Source organism: Haplochromis burtoni, unplaced genomic scaffold, assembly GCF_018398535.1.
Source record: "Haplochromis burtoni strain Fernald_Lab_line unplaced genomic scaffold, NCSU_Asbu1 Contig_12, whole genome shotgun sequence".
Classification (NCBI taxonomy): domain Eukaryota; kingdom Metazoa; phylum Chordata; class Actinopteri; order Cichliformes; family Cichlidae; genus Haplochromis; species Haplochromis burtoni.
The window spans coordinates 2,711,986-2,728,763 of record NW_024582373.1 but is presented as its reverse complement, the minus strand read 5'-3'; the positions used below and the strand labels follow the sequence as shown (position 1 = coordinate 2,728,763).

At 38.4% G+C, this 16,778-nt stretch overlaps 1 protein-coding gene across 1 annotated transcript in view; it reads left to right on the top strand.

The window, feature by feature from the left end:
- The window catches only part of LOC102302586 (neurexin-1a), a 264,767-nt gene that overhangs the window by 224,821 nt on the left and 23,168 nt on the right, over positions 1–16,778 (top strand). Inside the window, exons 21-22 of the mRNA XM_042214402.1 lie at positions 770–859; positions 2,273–2,592. Of these exons, the coding sequence (XP_042070336.1) occupies positions 770–859; positions 2,273–2,592 (410 nt within the window). The remainder of the gene's footprint in view (positions 1–769; positions 860–2,272; positions 2,593–16,778) is intronic.

Genomic DNA, 16,778 nt, shown 5'->3' with positions numbered 1-16,778 from the left:
GTAGCTCTTCTTTCTCATTTATGTCACTTATTTGACTTTATGCTCTAAAAACACTTGACTGTCATTGAAACACATGTATGCGACGCTACACTCGCTCAAGCTTGTGACTTTTTCTTCTTTATGACTTGTAGCTTTTGTCAAAGCCATGTTCTTGAAGGTTTACAGTGTATGTATCTACTTTGTCTTCTGATTTCTCTCTGATTAGAAGCGTTAGAGAATTTACTGTTAGGTTTTATATGGCAAATAGTTTATTATTACTTGTCAATTAGTGTTTTTATAAATGGGGTGGGCATTTGTAATATGTGAAAGTTAAATGGTTCTCTCCTTTAAACCATAAACGGTTTATTTAATAATAAATTCAAATGATGTTCCTTTTTGAAGCTGTATAAATGTAACCAGTTTAAAAGTCAGATAAAAACAGAGGGAAATGATAAATGGGGATGGAAATATTGGGTAAAGATATTGTAATGGATGTATAAATTTGTGATTTTGGTTGGTTTTTAACATAGGTTTATTAACTTAGATGAAACATTTATATGCTAGTCCTCTTATTTTCAATTAATATAGGCCTAATTTGTTGGTTAAAATTAAAATAAAAAGAGTGAAGTTTGGTCAAATAATGTTTTAGTTAATACTGTTTTTTTAAACATACAAAACGTTTTTAAATATAAAAACCTTGTGCAGTTGTATAGCTCTAGCATTAAGTATGGATATTTAACCTTTGACCTTACAGATTGTAACCAATGAAATGTCTCTTTAAACTTTAAAGGCAACAATGATAACGAACGCCTGGCGATTGCTAGACAGCGAATCCCATACCGACTTGGTCGAGTAGTTGACGAATGGCTACTCGACAAAGGTAAAAAACCTGATTAAAATTTTAAATAAAATAATTTGATCATAACCAAGTTGTAGCATTATTTTGTAAATAATAAACCTTAAAAATAAATGTTCAGTAAAACTTTAAAATTAAAATGATTTGAACAGTTAAATTTAGTTTTTTTTATAATAATGTATTCATTTTATAGATGTAAGCTTTTTTTAATACGTGTTTATTGTCAACTTACGGTTAAAGGGACTGTAAATATGAATATAAATCCACTTACTGAAGTAATATCAGCATTTTTAAAATGTCTATAAATTCATGTCGCTTTTTGCTGTAAACATAAATTACAAATTAAAAGTTCTACATCAGTTGTTCATTCGTTGCTAAGTGTTATTTTGAAACACTTTTGAAACATGCATTTACAGTACAGCACATTACTTTAGTGTCATTTGATCTATTTTGATTAAACTGTTAGCAAAGATAAATAGTGTGCAATATCAATTGGCATCAGCATTTTGAGTCCCTTTAACATATATTGTAAATATATATACATATATATATATATGTATGCAGGACTTTAGATCAAGGAACTGTAACATAAAACAAGCTGAGTGCATGCTTTGTTTTTTTGTTTCGATTTTCTTTATTTTTTTTCTTGTAGTTAAATACCTAATTTCTATCTTCACTCAATGTGAAATTAGCGTTCTGTTTTTTTTTATATTAATTCTTTTTTTTCAGTTTTCCATTGAAATTGTGTCATAAAAAGTTCTGTTTTAAATTTAATTTCTTTCCAACCATTTTTATTTTATTTGTTTGTTTTAATTTGGTTGCTTTTGCTAAAAGGATGAACAATAACAGTGAAGTGTCTCTTGCCTCCTGTGAGAACCTTCCAGTCCACTTCTCACAGACTGCAGCCACACATGAAGCTTTCTTGTTTTTCTTCTTTTTTTCATGCTTTCGAGGTCCATAAATGCTAAAATTTGAAGAAAAACTGAAAGATAACTTAGTTACATATATCTTTTTAGCTTTGTTATCCAATTTTGTTCAGTTTTATTTCCAGGCAATTTCCTGCAAACAAATGATCCATTTAGTCCTTTCAAGATTATGTTATCATATGTTTTATGTAGTTAAATCTATTGCATTCCCATAACAGTGCTACTTTTTCTTAATCTTTTTTTCCATGCCATTCCAGATTAGACTGACCTTTTAGCAAAGCTACATTGATTTTCTATATCCTGTGTTTATACTTTATGTTTTTCTTTTCATAGGCATCTCATCGTTTAACTACAATAAATTAACAGGGTTTGCTCTACAACCCGTAATTTATTGTTCTCATTAGCCACTGGGCAAAAAAATCAGTCTTTCTGTTCTTTTATCTTGCTTTGTAAAAGTGGCCGAGTCCACAGTTCAACATTCTTGTATATATGTAACATTGTTTTCCCGCAGGGCGACAGCTTACAATCTTCAACAGCCAAACCACTATACAGATTGGGGGCTGGGAGCGAGATCGCAGTCGATCCTTTCAGGGCCAGCTTTCAGGCCTCTACTATAATGGCTTGAAGGTCTTCAACATGGCCGCAGAGGGGGATCCCAATATAAGGATCCAAGGCAGTGTGCGGCTTGTGGGGGAGTCACCCTCCTCTATCACCCCACAGTCAAGTACCACAGCCAATCGCTCAGAGACATCCACATCCATCATGGAGATCACCACCACCACAGCGTCCAGCAGGAGAGTAAAGCTGACAACACCACGAGAGCCTCAGCAAGTAAGATCTCTTTTAAATAATTCTTTTTCAAGTCTCTTCTTTTCCATGTCTATACTCTGTTTGATCCTTATTGTAATGCTCTCAATGCAAAGTAATGCATAGCAAGATAAGCGCATCCTGGATTAATATAGTACGTTTCATCGTGACAGCCACGTGAAGAATGCTCCGTTTTATTCCGCCCGTCATGCCTTTTTTTCTCCTTGAGGCCTCCGCCCTAAAAACTGAGGGAAAATAAGCACATTGTTTCACAATTGGGAGCTGCAACACACTGTTGAGCATTGCTCCTGTTTGCAATCAGATATGGCCCCATGAGGTGTGTCTGTGTTACAGTGATAACCATCATCGAGGTCCTCCATCATCTTTATCGGTCCTGCATGAGTGGTGCAGCATCTGCTGGAGCATATTACTTCTCAGATGTCACAATGTGGGACTAAACAATGCAACGCGAAATATGTGTCCTATCCAATGGAGTGGTGATCAGACCATTCTTGCATAGTCTCTGCCAAAAACAGAAGACATTGCATTTTAAACGCCTCACAATACATCAGCGGCCATGAATTGGAAATGAAAAACACTTGAAAAATGAACTGTCATGCCTTTTAGAATACTTTTACCATTGTTTCACTCACTATCCACATCATCAAGTATGCACATCATATTTATGAATTTTAATTCACTCACATAGTTTTGTGTTTTCTTATGACCGCTGCATTCTTTGTGCATTAGCTTATACTTGAGTTAGAGTACAGATCTGTATACCCAAATAAAATAAACAAATTGGGATAATATTTACTATACCTTAGTTGTGTAGTACTCGTATTTTTTCTACAACCTTGCCAAGTATATTTTGTGAATGATTGGTGCGACTGTGTAATTATTTTATCAAAGGGCAATCCATTCACTCTTAATTTGAAATTTCAGTTGGCTAGCTGTGGCCCTTTTCATCTTGTGTTTTCCTAGCTGTAAGCTGAGCAGATTGATGTTGTGGGGATCCCCAAGAAGTCTTATCCTATTATTAGTATTATGCACAAGCTGCAAAACAAAACACGGACTAACATGAAAAAACCTAAGATGGACACAGTCTAGGATTGAATGATATACAGTTAAGAGACAGCTATTTGCTCTATTTATTGTCACAAATTATGTACTGTATATTTTCCTAATGTAAGCAACAAAGTGTGGGTGTGTCTGTTTTGCAAAGCTCTCTGCCCCTAACTGGTGGATTCTGTCCCACGGGCCCAGTTTTGCTCATGTGTTATAGATGTTTTAAAAATGTAAATTGGGAATTTAAGTCTTCTCCTTTAAATTGGACTGAATTTAAAAGCCATGTCAGTGATTCTGGAAGACCTGCTTAATTGACAATACATGTTACTATATATTCTCATATAGGTCATTAAAAGGAAGAGTTGCAGTGGCTGTATTTCATTTTCACAGCATAAACAAGACTGGAATGTTGGAAATGCTTTCATGTTTTGTTGGTACAAAACTAAACTAGAAGCAGCGTGACCCAGGGGACGGTTTCAAGTTGTATAAACAATCAAAAGCCAGCCTCACCTCACTAATTGGAGAAATGTGCTTAAACTGAGCCAAAGCTACTCTGTGATAGTTTTCAAAATTAATTGGGCATTTTACATTATATTAAACGCTCACAGCAAAAAAAGAAAAGGGGGGTTGGGTGGAACATGAACTGAATGCATGCAAAGTTAAAGTGATTGTCAAAATTTCAAATAATTTGAGGGTCAGATGTATTAAAAGCATGCATAGCTGCTGTAAGCTAAAACATCCCTTAGATCAGAGCTGTTACAAATATATTTTAAAATAATTTTTGGATTAGTCGCGTTGGGTACAGGGAGATCATAGCATCCCGAGGAGTGGTGGATTTAACTTCACTGAAAAATCTTCACACAAATGATTTGATTTTAATTCCTCTTTGTATAACTTGTCTGTCTTCACAGTTTCACTGAGACAACAGTTAATAGACGCATGCCTCAGTCTATTTTAAAAGAAAACGTCTGAGTGCCTTCACAGTGTAACAGTGATGACTTTCATTGTTAAAAAGAAACCCATTTAATTAGTTTTCACATTAGGCCTATTGTTGTCTTCATCTAAAAATTAGTGTGAAAACGCCTTTAACCTTTAACGTTGATGCATCTGTGAAAGCAAAATTAAGCTCTTTACTGCGAAATATCAGCTATATTTAATCAAACAGCAAATTAAAATATCACGCTGTTCTGTAACGTTAGCAGACTACTAAACCCACTGCTCATTTTATGAAATGACAGACTCCTACAGATAACATGCACCTTACCTTCGACTTAGCACAGTAAAGATTATACATTACCTCTTGTCACCTAACTCTCTCTGACCTGAGACCGGCATAATAGTTTGTGCAAGGGTCCGCAGTTGCTGACAAATAATACAATCATAAATATTGATCCGCGTGGAATGGCTTTCTCTCGGACTCAGCATGGTTCCTGAACCGTTGCAATAGCATGTAATGCAGGTGAAATATCAGACAATAGACTATAATTATATCCCAGCTCCATGCGGTGATATAAATTGCCACCAAGGAACCAAGAGATTGGCAGAAAGGAATAGCCTTGATAGGATGGATGCCCCTTTTTTCCTTGGCCTTTTCATCTGGAGTTAAAAAAGGTGATTTAAAGGACCATGACAAATTAGAAGTATAGCAAATTACAAAGAGAGGCATTATGTGCAAGGCATCTGGAAACATAGATAACTGACATTATGCTATTTTGTTAATGGGATTCTGCTTTACTGTTTTTATCAATAACAATTAACCTTGTGGAAAGTAGATGTATAGTTATTATTGTTGAGCAGTGTCCAGATCATCTTATTGTTATTGTTTTAAAAGTATACAGTATGGCTGCAAGGCTTAAGGTTGATTAGTGGTGATGCATATTCATATTTAGAGACAGGCATTGTATCATCGTGTTATGCTTGCAAGCTCACCTATAAGGTGGTAAAGAAGGACTGGAAGTAAGAAAATAGTCAAGTCAACTAAAGAGCGGTTCAGCGATGTAGGTGGAGAGATGAATGAGGCATGCAAAAATGTGTGCATTGGGAGATGTCAACGCGTTCGGTTTGATTCAATGTGACAGCCTTCCTATGGCGAGCTCCTGCGGTACGACATTACTGTCTCAGGACACTACAGTAAAAAGAGATGGTGCATTCACTGTCCTTTCTGTTGAATAGTCAGCATTTATTCATTGTCCAGCTGTTCCATCTCCCCTCTGATGTCGAATGCAATTCACCGAATGCTTTTATATCCTAAGAGCCTCACATTACTGGGACACATACATTTTTAGTATGGCAGGTCCCAGTGGATATAAAATGGCTAACGCAGGCAGTGGCAGTATCAGGCTATAACCACTGAACCTCGGTGAAAAAGGTGCTCTGGAAAATGCCGGCCAGACTGTCAAAAGGAGCAGTTGGATCCAAAATATTAAGAAAAACATATCTGAGACCTTTTATACACATGCCTAGCGATGCGAAGTGATGACTCAAACCACAAAAAAGTGTAGTTAGATTTGTAAGTGGCTGCAACCTACAGCACTAAATTTCTTAGGAAAGTAGCAGCAATAGCCTTCATAATGTAACTTAGGATGGTGCAATCCATCCAGTCTTTTATTATTTGACTGGATTATTAATAAATGGCTACAGCTTAAGAATGTGAATTAAACTAATTAATGGTCAAAACTATTTATTAACTTTTTTTTTGTCCTAAAAGAAAGAAAACAGTCTGTTTTGACTTTCTCCAAGAGAGCTCAACAGGGTTAGGGTTATCACTATAATGTCTTATGCTTACCTCATATGGTCGTTCATACTCAATACCTGCCTAATAAACAGAATGTCTGTATTCGGCCATGCAGCCCTGCTGTGCACATGTTGTGAAAATTCAAGCACAGTGAAACCTTTCAGTGACATCGGCTCTGCAGACTTAGGGTGTGTCTTCTTGCCTCGGCCTGGTTACTTCCTAGGGGGAAGATCCTGCTAGTGGTCATTATAATAATGATTTTAAAGGGTCTGTCTTCTCAGGTGCCCTATCAAAAATGCTTGACTGGGGTTATATGGTGATTGAATGCCGAAGGCCTTGACTTATGGGTAACATTACATTATAGTCATTCTTCTCAAGTCACTGGGTGTCCACACTTGCTTTATTAACACGGCTATTATCGTCTTAGAGCACACTGGCATAATCAGGAAAGAAGTTCACCATGGGAAAAAAGCTGATGAGTCAGAATTGTTATTTTAATTGTGATGCAAATTTTACATCTGCCTAAAACATAATTGGATTAATACAAATTTTAGGGCCACTCCAGTACAAAAGAACCAGATATGATCTTGTTTTTATTTTGATCATACGATCAATCTGACGAGCTTCCCCGACCAAGATATTAAACGCTTGGGTGTCAGATTGTGGCTTGTGAGGGGAAGGGAGCTGATTGTAAGCACTGGACTGTCGTGTTTTGATAAAGTGTCTGCTCCCTGCAGTGGTGCCTGGTAACATCCAATTAAACAGTAATGAACTTGTGTAAGCATTCACAAACAACGGCACAGCTTTCACTTGTCAGATTTGAACTATTTTAAATCCATCTTCATTTTTGTCCCACTCAGTCCCCTAACCCTTTCCACCAATTACTGAACAGAGCTGAACTTTGTGTAAATTGAAAAAAAGAGATATAGTGTGTGTGTGTGTGTGTGTGTGTGTGCACGTATGTTTTTATATGTACTGATGTCCTTTTGACCCCAAGCTGCCCACACACAGAGGTCTAAAGGTAAAACTAGCAGCCAGTGGTCAGGCACTGCTCAGTGTTTGTAAATTAGATCTTTTCAGTATCATCTCCTCCTTAATAAAAACATTTAATTATGTCTGATGGCAGTTTGGGATATAACAGCATCTTAAATAAGAAATAATTATTCGTACTTAGTTAATGCTTCATTCAAACCACTGAGTACTGAATGCTATTTACCTACCAGCTCCAAAAAGAAAAGAATAGAAAAAAGAACAAAGGGGGGAAACAAAAAGATAAATACTGCTATCTACCAGAGCCATTGAGTGCTTGTGACAGTGATGGATCCTCACCTGCACCGCTCTGTATTATCAACCCTGGCCAGTGCATATGTATATAAATCTCTGAAGCTTTCCTAGTGTGGGGCTGCCATCCACCATCCACCAATGTTGTCCTCCAGCAACATCCTCCAGAGTTGGTAATGGCTGCAGGGGAGACACAAGGACACAATCTTCCAGCAGAAATATGTACAGTTCAAAGCCATGTTACACATATGTGACCTTCAGTTTGGTATAAAGAACCTCTAGTTTCTTTCTATTGGTTTTACATATGGTGATTCAAATTTCTGAAGCTTGTTTTTTCCTTTCGCATACGTTAGAAAATGGAGAAAACGTAAAAGGTTCATAATAATATAAGTAGGACACACTGTCTGGCATCCATGATTATAAGAACTAATTTTGTGTCAGGCCATACGGGAGATGTTAAGCTTTTCCCCTAAAGAAATGAAAACTTTTACCTAATGATGGCGCTAAAAGAAAACTCACAGGATTGCTCAAGTCATTTAAATTTCTGCTCTAGGGACCTTTAATATCAGATATGGGAAAACCTTACAGAAACATAGCAGTAATTTTGGATGTCATATGACATTTCACGCTTGCTATGTTTCTTTCATAACCTTTTTGCATTGTACAATTTCAGTTTTATAGCTTGTTGCTGGTGAAAAATCAAGAAATGCAGATTATAGCCTGTTCCTAGGGAGAATGAATGGCCAGTATGTCACATCATTGCCACCAAATAGCCAATTGCCCCCACTATTTCTGAATTAACCCTGGGTGAGGTGGGTGTAATGGCCATTCAGAGGAAGCGAGGAACATTCAAAACACATTGTGTGGGCCATTTCATTTGCACTCACAGCACATGGTTCAGTTCCAGCTGAACTGGCTTATAGTGGCTCTGTTTATCTTGGTCCCTGAGACAAGGGGCCAAAACCTGACCTCGCTATAATTCTCAGGGATAATCGAAGATTTGACATGCTGCACTGCTACACCTTTAGTGCGGTGTTTGGCTACCTTCTTGTCTCCCTTGCTGACTCTCACAGAACACACTATAATTACCTTAGTGTCACAAAAATCTTGCGGTGAAAAATCTTCTGTAACTTACTACTCAATGACTGCTCAGTCTGCACCTTCTTTTATTTAATTAACATCCTTGCACTATGTGTCTTTATTGTGTTTTATACTACCTCACCGCGTGGTTTATATTGGTAGAAATAATTGTTTTACAAATTGAGGCTAGAATAAATCTTTAAAGCCAAGATTTAAGACTAATCACGCATGTGTCCCTATTCAGACAGACGTCTGGAGTTTGATTGAGATTGTGCTTCTTTAATTATCCTGCAAATGATGCTAAATCTTGTTCTTCTGTCTTCATTTAGTTTGAGATACATGATAACTGCCTTCACATTTTTTATATAAATTCGAATAAGTCTTTATAAATCTTAATATGGGTATCATTCTGAATCAATTGTCTGAAATTTGTCATCAGTAGTTCAATTGCACAGTTTCATGTTACAGCTCCCATCCCAGTTTAAGATCATAAATGTCCAGTTAACGGCGATGAAAAAGTATTTCACTGTGTCGCCTTTCTTTTTCTCAGTGCACTAATGAAGCTGATGTGGCTCCAGTATTAAAATTTAACTTTTTTAGGTCACTTACCACTCCTTTTTTTTGGTCTTTTATAACAAAGAATAAACAACAAGAGCCATAACAAGCTGTCACTTGGAGCTTCCCATAAACAGAAACAGTTGCTGTTCTTATGATGGAGAAGACGGAGGTGGAACATCATGTCTGAGCATTTCTTAAGAGAAGAATTGCAGCTGTGTAGAATTTGACTACTGCTCACTGTTCAGTGGAAAACATGACTTGTATTACACTGAAACAGACTTCATTGCACTATGAAAACACTATATACTGCTATAATGTTACTGTTGCTGTTTCATTTCTTTCCATAACAAATTCAAACTATTCTGGCATATAGTAAGTCCATTTTACTTATATAGCACACTTAAAACCAACGTGCTATACAATACAAGCAAACAATAAATAGTAAAAATAAATAAAGTTTTCCTAATATTCTCTCCACATAGAGTTTCAAAGATCAGCAGTTTCTGAAAGCTTGACAAAAAAGCTTTGTCTTCAGCTTAGACCTGAAGACAGTCACAGTTGATGCTTGTCTCAGGTCATTTGGGAGATTATTCCAGAGTCTCGGAATAACGACAGCGCAAGTACAAAATGGTTTTGTACAGATTGGGAAGCAGACATTAAGGACCTATCCAAAATTGTGTATGGATGCACTTATTTACCACATTTGCAGGTGCAAGTCCATTCATGACTTTAAATACAATCAGTGCCACTTTATATTAGATTCGCTAATGCACGGGGAGCTAGTGTAAGGCTGCGAATACTAGAGTAATGTAATTTCACTTTTACATTTTACATAGCATGAATAACTTGTATGTAACTATAACGTGAATATATTTGTATAAATATAACTTAATATAACATGTTTAAACTGAGTTTGGTATGTCCTCTTAAGCAGTGCTAAAGTTAAGGTTTAGTAACACACTCAACAGTGGGAATAGAATAATAGAAAAAAAGCAGAGCCTGTAAAAATAGAGCCTTTACTTAGAGATTATTACATTTGTATAGCCAAAGTAGGTAATCGGTCCATTTACCTGTTATGAAATCAGCCTTTTTGCTTTTTATCCTGGCCGTCTTCTCTAAAAGGGATGAGGTCATCAGTTGTCTCTCGCACGTTACGGAGCAGCACACGCTGACAACAGCATAGTAAGTTTGCTTTTGATTGACGGGTTTTCACAGTGCAACTACTGTAAAATTAATGTCACTGCTGTCAAACATGGGATATTATTTATTTTTTAAGCTACATTTCTTGAAGCACTAATAAATTCATACAACAGATACTTAAAAATCCATGCAGCTTTTTCTTCAAACAGATGTAGGGATGCTACACATGTGGATCCACTGCCAATGGATCGTATACATATATAAATATAAATAAAGCATTATCATTACAGTATCAGATAGATATTACGCATGACTTTTTCACAAAAATTCAGCTCATTGAAGTTTTAAATCTTTATGAAAAGTAATTACATCTTCACACAATATACCTAATCAGAGCCTGTTTCTCTCTTTTATTGATATTTCGAGACTGGGTAGAAACAAATGGGAAGTTACTGATTTGTAAAATAATTACATTTTTTTCTATCAAGTTTCCTTTTCATATTTGTATCGGGAATTGTTTGTCACTTTCTTAACCAAGTGGAACTGTTTCCTTCAACTCATCTAGAGGCAGATCTCATTGTAAAATGAAAACCAGCCAACCCTTTTTTCCCCCCTTAAATTTTGCATTTGTGCGCTTTTCAATTAGAAAAACAGACACATGCATAGAGAACTGAGAGGTTACTAAGGAAACAGAGGATGTTCTCCATTAATAAACGAGAGTGATTATTCAGCAACAGTGCAGCCATGTTGGATGAGTCTTATTTCATTCCAGATATTAAATCAAACTGTCTCATGGACCTACAAACATACTGCAGTGTTTAGTGTGAGTGTCAGCGCCCTGTAAGGTCGTGTTCAATTATTCAGAGAAAGAAAACATCCTCGGGATAAGATTTCCCCTGCAATGCAGATATATGGGATTGACCGTCATGCTACCGAGATACTATAAGCTTGAGGATAAAGTAATAGGTATCAAAGATCTTACTTCACTGACAGGTGCGCTATTGATTTTTCTAAGTTTATTATCTTTTCTATATCTTATTAAAAATCCTGCTACCACCACCTGCTATGGAATAAAAGGAAAAGCACTAGTGGATAATACAACTCCAATGATTTCACGAGAGCAGAATTAGTTTGAACACGTGATGTGGAGATGGACAGCTCTCCTCTGCAGCACTTGTTTGTGTTCCTGACCTCCCCCACCTTCTCCCTAAAGTCAGTTGCCTGTTGTTTTTTGGTGGTCCTGGAGTGCGCTGCCCCAGACCCCATCATGGTTTTGTGCCCACCCAGTGCTGACAGATGGCACAGAAGGTAACGCCGTGGACCTGCAGTGGCCCGAGCCCTGTGACGTTCACTCCCAGCAACAGACCATATCCATCATCTCACGCTCACCAGGGGCTATTATAGAAACTGCCCTTCAACATTGTGTTGTAGAGTCCATGTGACTCACTGATCCAGTCCACCTTATCGGGGGTACATGCCAGCTTGTCGACACGTGTTGGCTTGATTTGATGAATGCTTGTATTATTCGAGAGCTGACAGCAGAGACAGGCTCGACTGCACCAGGAAGACGATCGTCACATTAGCCAGCTGAGACAGGACGTCGCGTCTTCCTTTGATGATTTATTTGGAATTAGTTTTTTTTTTCTAAAGTTGTTTCAGCCAAGTTTATCATCGTGCCGTTATTAAAGGACTGAAAAAAAGAAAGCATGTTTACTTTTGCAGGTTTCACACTAACTGCCAGCAGTGCTGAGAAATACAGATTGTTCCACTAAGACAGTTTGGATGACAAGAATGAAACCTACGCAGTGTGAATGTCGTCTCTGTTGTTTGTTAAAGGCTGGCTCTTGTGACAGCTTTACAGCTTGTTTTATAGACCACATTGTTGTCTCTTAGGACCTTTGCTTTTATGATTTGTATACAGAATATAGTCCTAGGCAAACTGTTGTACACAAGAGACAAATTTGTCCTACAGTGTGTTGCCCCCACCTGCAAGATTCGGAGATCAGCTAGTTTACATTAACATTCATGAACACGAGCTCTGTGCCAACTGCTCGTTGAGCTATGCAGAGCTCCCTCTATTTTTAAAAGTAATTTTACTCAAAGCAAATAGGAAGTGTTCGGCACAAACTGGCTCACGCATCCATAAAAGCTCCTTTATTAATGAATGCAAGTAGTGCTAGTCAAATTTGACATTTTCATTCTCACCGAAGAGAAATCACATGCTTCCTCTGTCCTCGGATGAAGCCAGTAAATTTTCCTTTCGGGTGTATAAAACAAATGCAGTGTACCTCAAACTTGATAACGGTTTGGTAATTGAGTCTACAGCTATAGCGAGCGTTAGATTAGCATCATAATGTATACATTTCAATTTCAAGATGGCTAGCTGTGTTCAGGGAGCAGCCATCTTGGCACTTGATAAGTACGATAAAGGCAGTTTAGGGATGGACTGGAACACAATATGAAGTAATATCATTACCAGATTAAATTAAGATAAAACAAATTCCAGATGCTGCAGAAATAAAATAAAGAACGCTGCATGCCTGCAGATAAAGCCTTTTAGCTTGTCACACAAGTGGACATGAGACAAAGGGCAATGGAGAATGGAGAAATTGGTTCGGGAAGGAGGTAAATTCATTTGAAGTAAGAGTTTAACATTTTGAAAACTAGATTTGTTTGTTTTCTTTGAGAGAGTAAGATCAGAAGATTGATAATACTCTTGTGTATGTAAAAGAAACTCAAAGCTAAATACCATAAATGAGGGGGGAAAAGACCAATCTTGGATGTTTTAATCTGCACAAAAGAAGATGTGATGTTCTGTGTGAGTTGTTCTCGACAAAGTGCAATAACTACCACAGAAGTGCTTTTACATTTCCATTACGCTATGATATCTTTTGATAGACTCAAGATATTTGTTCCCCTTTGTGTGCAGTCATTGTGCAAACTATAAAGTCTTTACAAGCCGAGAGCTGCAGGAAATGACAGGTCAAGTAAAAAAAAAATTGATAATTTATTAAGAGAAAATCTAGCCATGAATTGCAGTCCTGAACTCTGGCACAACAGCATTGCTGCAGGGATGGATTAGTGATGAAAAATCAATTGTGCTTGAGAGAGTTCATAAACGATTTCCACCTGATTTTTATTGCAGTGTGGTTTTTGTTTCCTTTGTGCCGAACCAGAGCCTCGCTCATTAGCTTGTAGCGCTCGCGCTCACCCCTTTGTGAATGACAAATCCCCACCTGGAATACAAGAATCAGATTATGGTGATGCTCTCTGGGAGCTACAGGTGACCTGGTGTGCTGTTGTAGGGCAAAGCTGCTCTTCCTCCTTCCTCATGTCATGTTTTTGCAAACGTTACACTTGGGAATTAGACCTCAGTACATTCATCTCAGCAATGATGGCATCTATATTAGGATGACAAATTTGTTCCTGTCACCTCACGAGGGACTGGGACTGCATGTCAAGATGCAGGTAAAGTCAGGAAGGCAGTGATTTGTGGCCAAGCTGCGTATCTCTTCCCACTCCTGCAATCGCTTTCTCAAAACACGCACAGGCACACGCTTAGTTTTGCCATCTATTTTTAGACTTTGAGGAAAACATGAAAATGAAGAATTGTATGGTCTCTTCGGATTGAAACAAACTACGTTCCCCACAATCACAAGCATTTGTGGTTAGCATTTAGATAGAAAGCACCGTGATTACAAGCCATTCTCTGGTAATTGTTATGCTTCCCTTATTCCTCAGCTTATCCTTAGTGTATGATATTCCTCCTGGGCAGTTCCCTGCTCTCAGGCCAGATTACTACCAAGGCGAGGTAGAGGCACGCACAGAGCTCCAGATTCGATTTCAGATAACGAAAATATCAGGGCATCCAGAGGGAAAAATGCTTCAGTGCAGACAGATTTCATTTATCTGAGAAGTGTGAAAGCAAGGATAAGGGGGAGGCACAAAGTCAACCATGTAATATACTTCTATGGAGCTCTGTTTATGCATAGGCAAGAGAAAGAAGAAATGAGAGAACATGAGGGGGGAGCGTAGGAGGCAGATAGCAGCAGATAGTGTCTTATGAATATCATATTAAGATTTTATCATTTAGAGCATGTAGCTAACAGAAGGCATCCAGCCTTCTCCCGTGTAATCGGCTCGGAGCTGTCTACTACATGGCAGCAGCTCAATATGCGCTCTCTCAGCGCTGTGAGTTGACTACAGGCATCCGTCCATATTGTGTGCACATTATTTATACGTCTCCAGTAATAAAAAAACAAGCACCATGTTTAATTGGAATCAAAATATCAACTGTTTATCGTACGTCGTGCAGGATGTCTGATGTTGTCTGGGGGGGGGATGAATTAGGCACCAGTCACACATGGTTCACTCTGAGTCAGTGACTGACATGGTGAGAGTGTGACGCAGACGCTGACTGGGAAATGGACTTCATGTCTCCTCCCACGCAGCCACAACTTTCCTGGTTCTTTTTGGTGGCTGAGCCATATCACGCGCTGCGGTAAGTTCTGAGGGCCGTGCAGATGACTGTTTCTGGGAAATAAGCAGAACGGGGTCCTTGGGGGGAGGGGGGGTGGGGGTGGGGGGGCTTGAGGAATATCTACAAAGCGGTGCCTTCGAGCAGCCACATTAAAAGGAGTCATCTCACCGCAGTGTTCTCGGGTCCCTGAGAGGCAGTATGTTTAATGAGGGCAGAGGCATGTGTACATTTTAAAGCAGCTCTGTAATTACTTCATATCTACACTGTCTTGTACTGTACACCTTTACACTTTACGCATTAGCTCCTTCGTGTTCCTGCACATCACTCTCGTAAATGCAGCCTGTATTTTATACAGCAGAAGCTGTTGTAGTTCTATTGACCGAACTCCAAGTTCACCTGCCACTGCTCGCTTATTCATTGCTTTTCTAGTAGCTAAATATGTCCATCCCCCCCGACTGTCCTTATGCAATGAGAACACTAACATGCATGCCTTAATAATAACCAAATAAAAGTTTTTAAATCCCTATTCCGAGTTCATCTTAACTGAGAATATGTGCACGTCTCCGTGTGACGCTGTACTCGTGTTTCCACACTGCACGCTGTGGATGCACCAGGAGGGTGAAGCTGCCTCCCAGCATCTTGTTCAGTTGTCTGGGATGCAGCGTTGTAAGCCTTGAGGAAGATGTATGGCAAGACAGGAACATGTGGGTACCAGGGGAGGAGACGGGAGAGCCTCTGACCACTCTTTTTTTAATGACACTCCCTTACTCAGCCCGAGGTCCAGTTGCAGCAGCAGCTGCTCCGTTTTAAATAAAGCAAAGCCTTTCTCTCAGAAATGCACAGCGTCTCAAAACAGAGCAAGGAAAGACATGCAGCTTACCACCACGGCCATTTTTTACATTATGGAATATACAACAAATCAAAGCCATGGCTAAAAAGTCCTGTAAGGTGATTTTTTTCCTTTACAAATCTTGTTCACATTTAAAAGAATTATGAAAGCCATTGCATAAAGTCTCGATTTACTGCTTATCACTTTGAACAATTACACGATGTGACGCTTTGATTCTGTGTTCATTAAATTAGGTGATGTTAAAAAAGTCAGAATTGCTTTTAAGGCCAGTTTTGTTTAGCATAAAATTATGAGGATGGGATGTATTTTTAAAATCAACTTTTGCCTAAAAACTTTAATGAATTGTATATTTTTATATCCATTTTGTATATCGATAAACAGCTCACTTTTTCCTTAGGTATTTGTTCTCTTTTGTTCATCACTGTACTGTGAGGCACGGTGGCAAACTGTGGCATCACCACGTAACCCTTGTGTCAGCGCCTTTCTTAAATAGCTGTTAAAGATCAAGATGTCAGGAACACGGTGTTCAGAATTTATACAGTACCTATCCCACCAGTGTTTGCTGCACAGCTGCAATAGTGATAATGCCATTCCATTGTCTTTCAGCCTTGCGAGTCTGTATCTGTGTGAGTCCACGAGGTTGACAGCTTGGCAGGCCAGCAGTAGGAAGAGTGTGGGCGAAGGCCAGGCAATACACTGAGCTGAACTCACAGTCTGAGAGGCCCACACGCCTTCATTATTCAGTTGGAATCTATTGAGCATCTGGGACTAAATTATTCATCAACATCGACCTAGTTCCAGGGTGCTAAGTTAGATACTTGGATGTCATCAGGCGTTCTGATAAGACCTGCTGCTGCAGTGTGATATCTGCCATGGGTAAATACACAGTATGTGCCTGGATCACAAAGAGTACTAGCCATTACTTGAGTTTTATACTGTGTAGTTTTGAACAACTGAGCCTTTAGGTGCGTTGGGCTCAATGTAAGAATGGGGAGTAATTTCTTCATCCCATTTCTAAC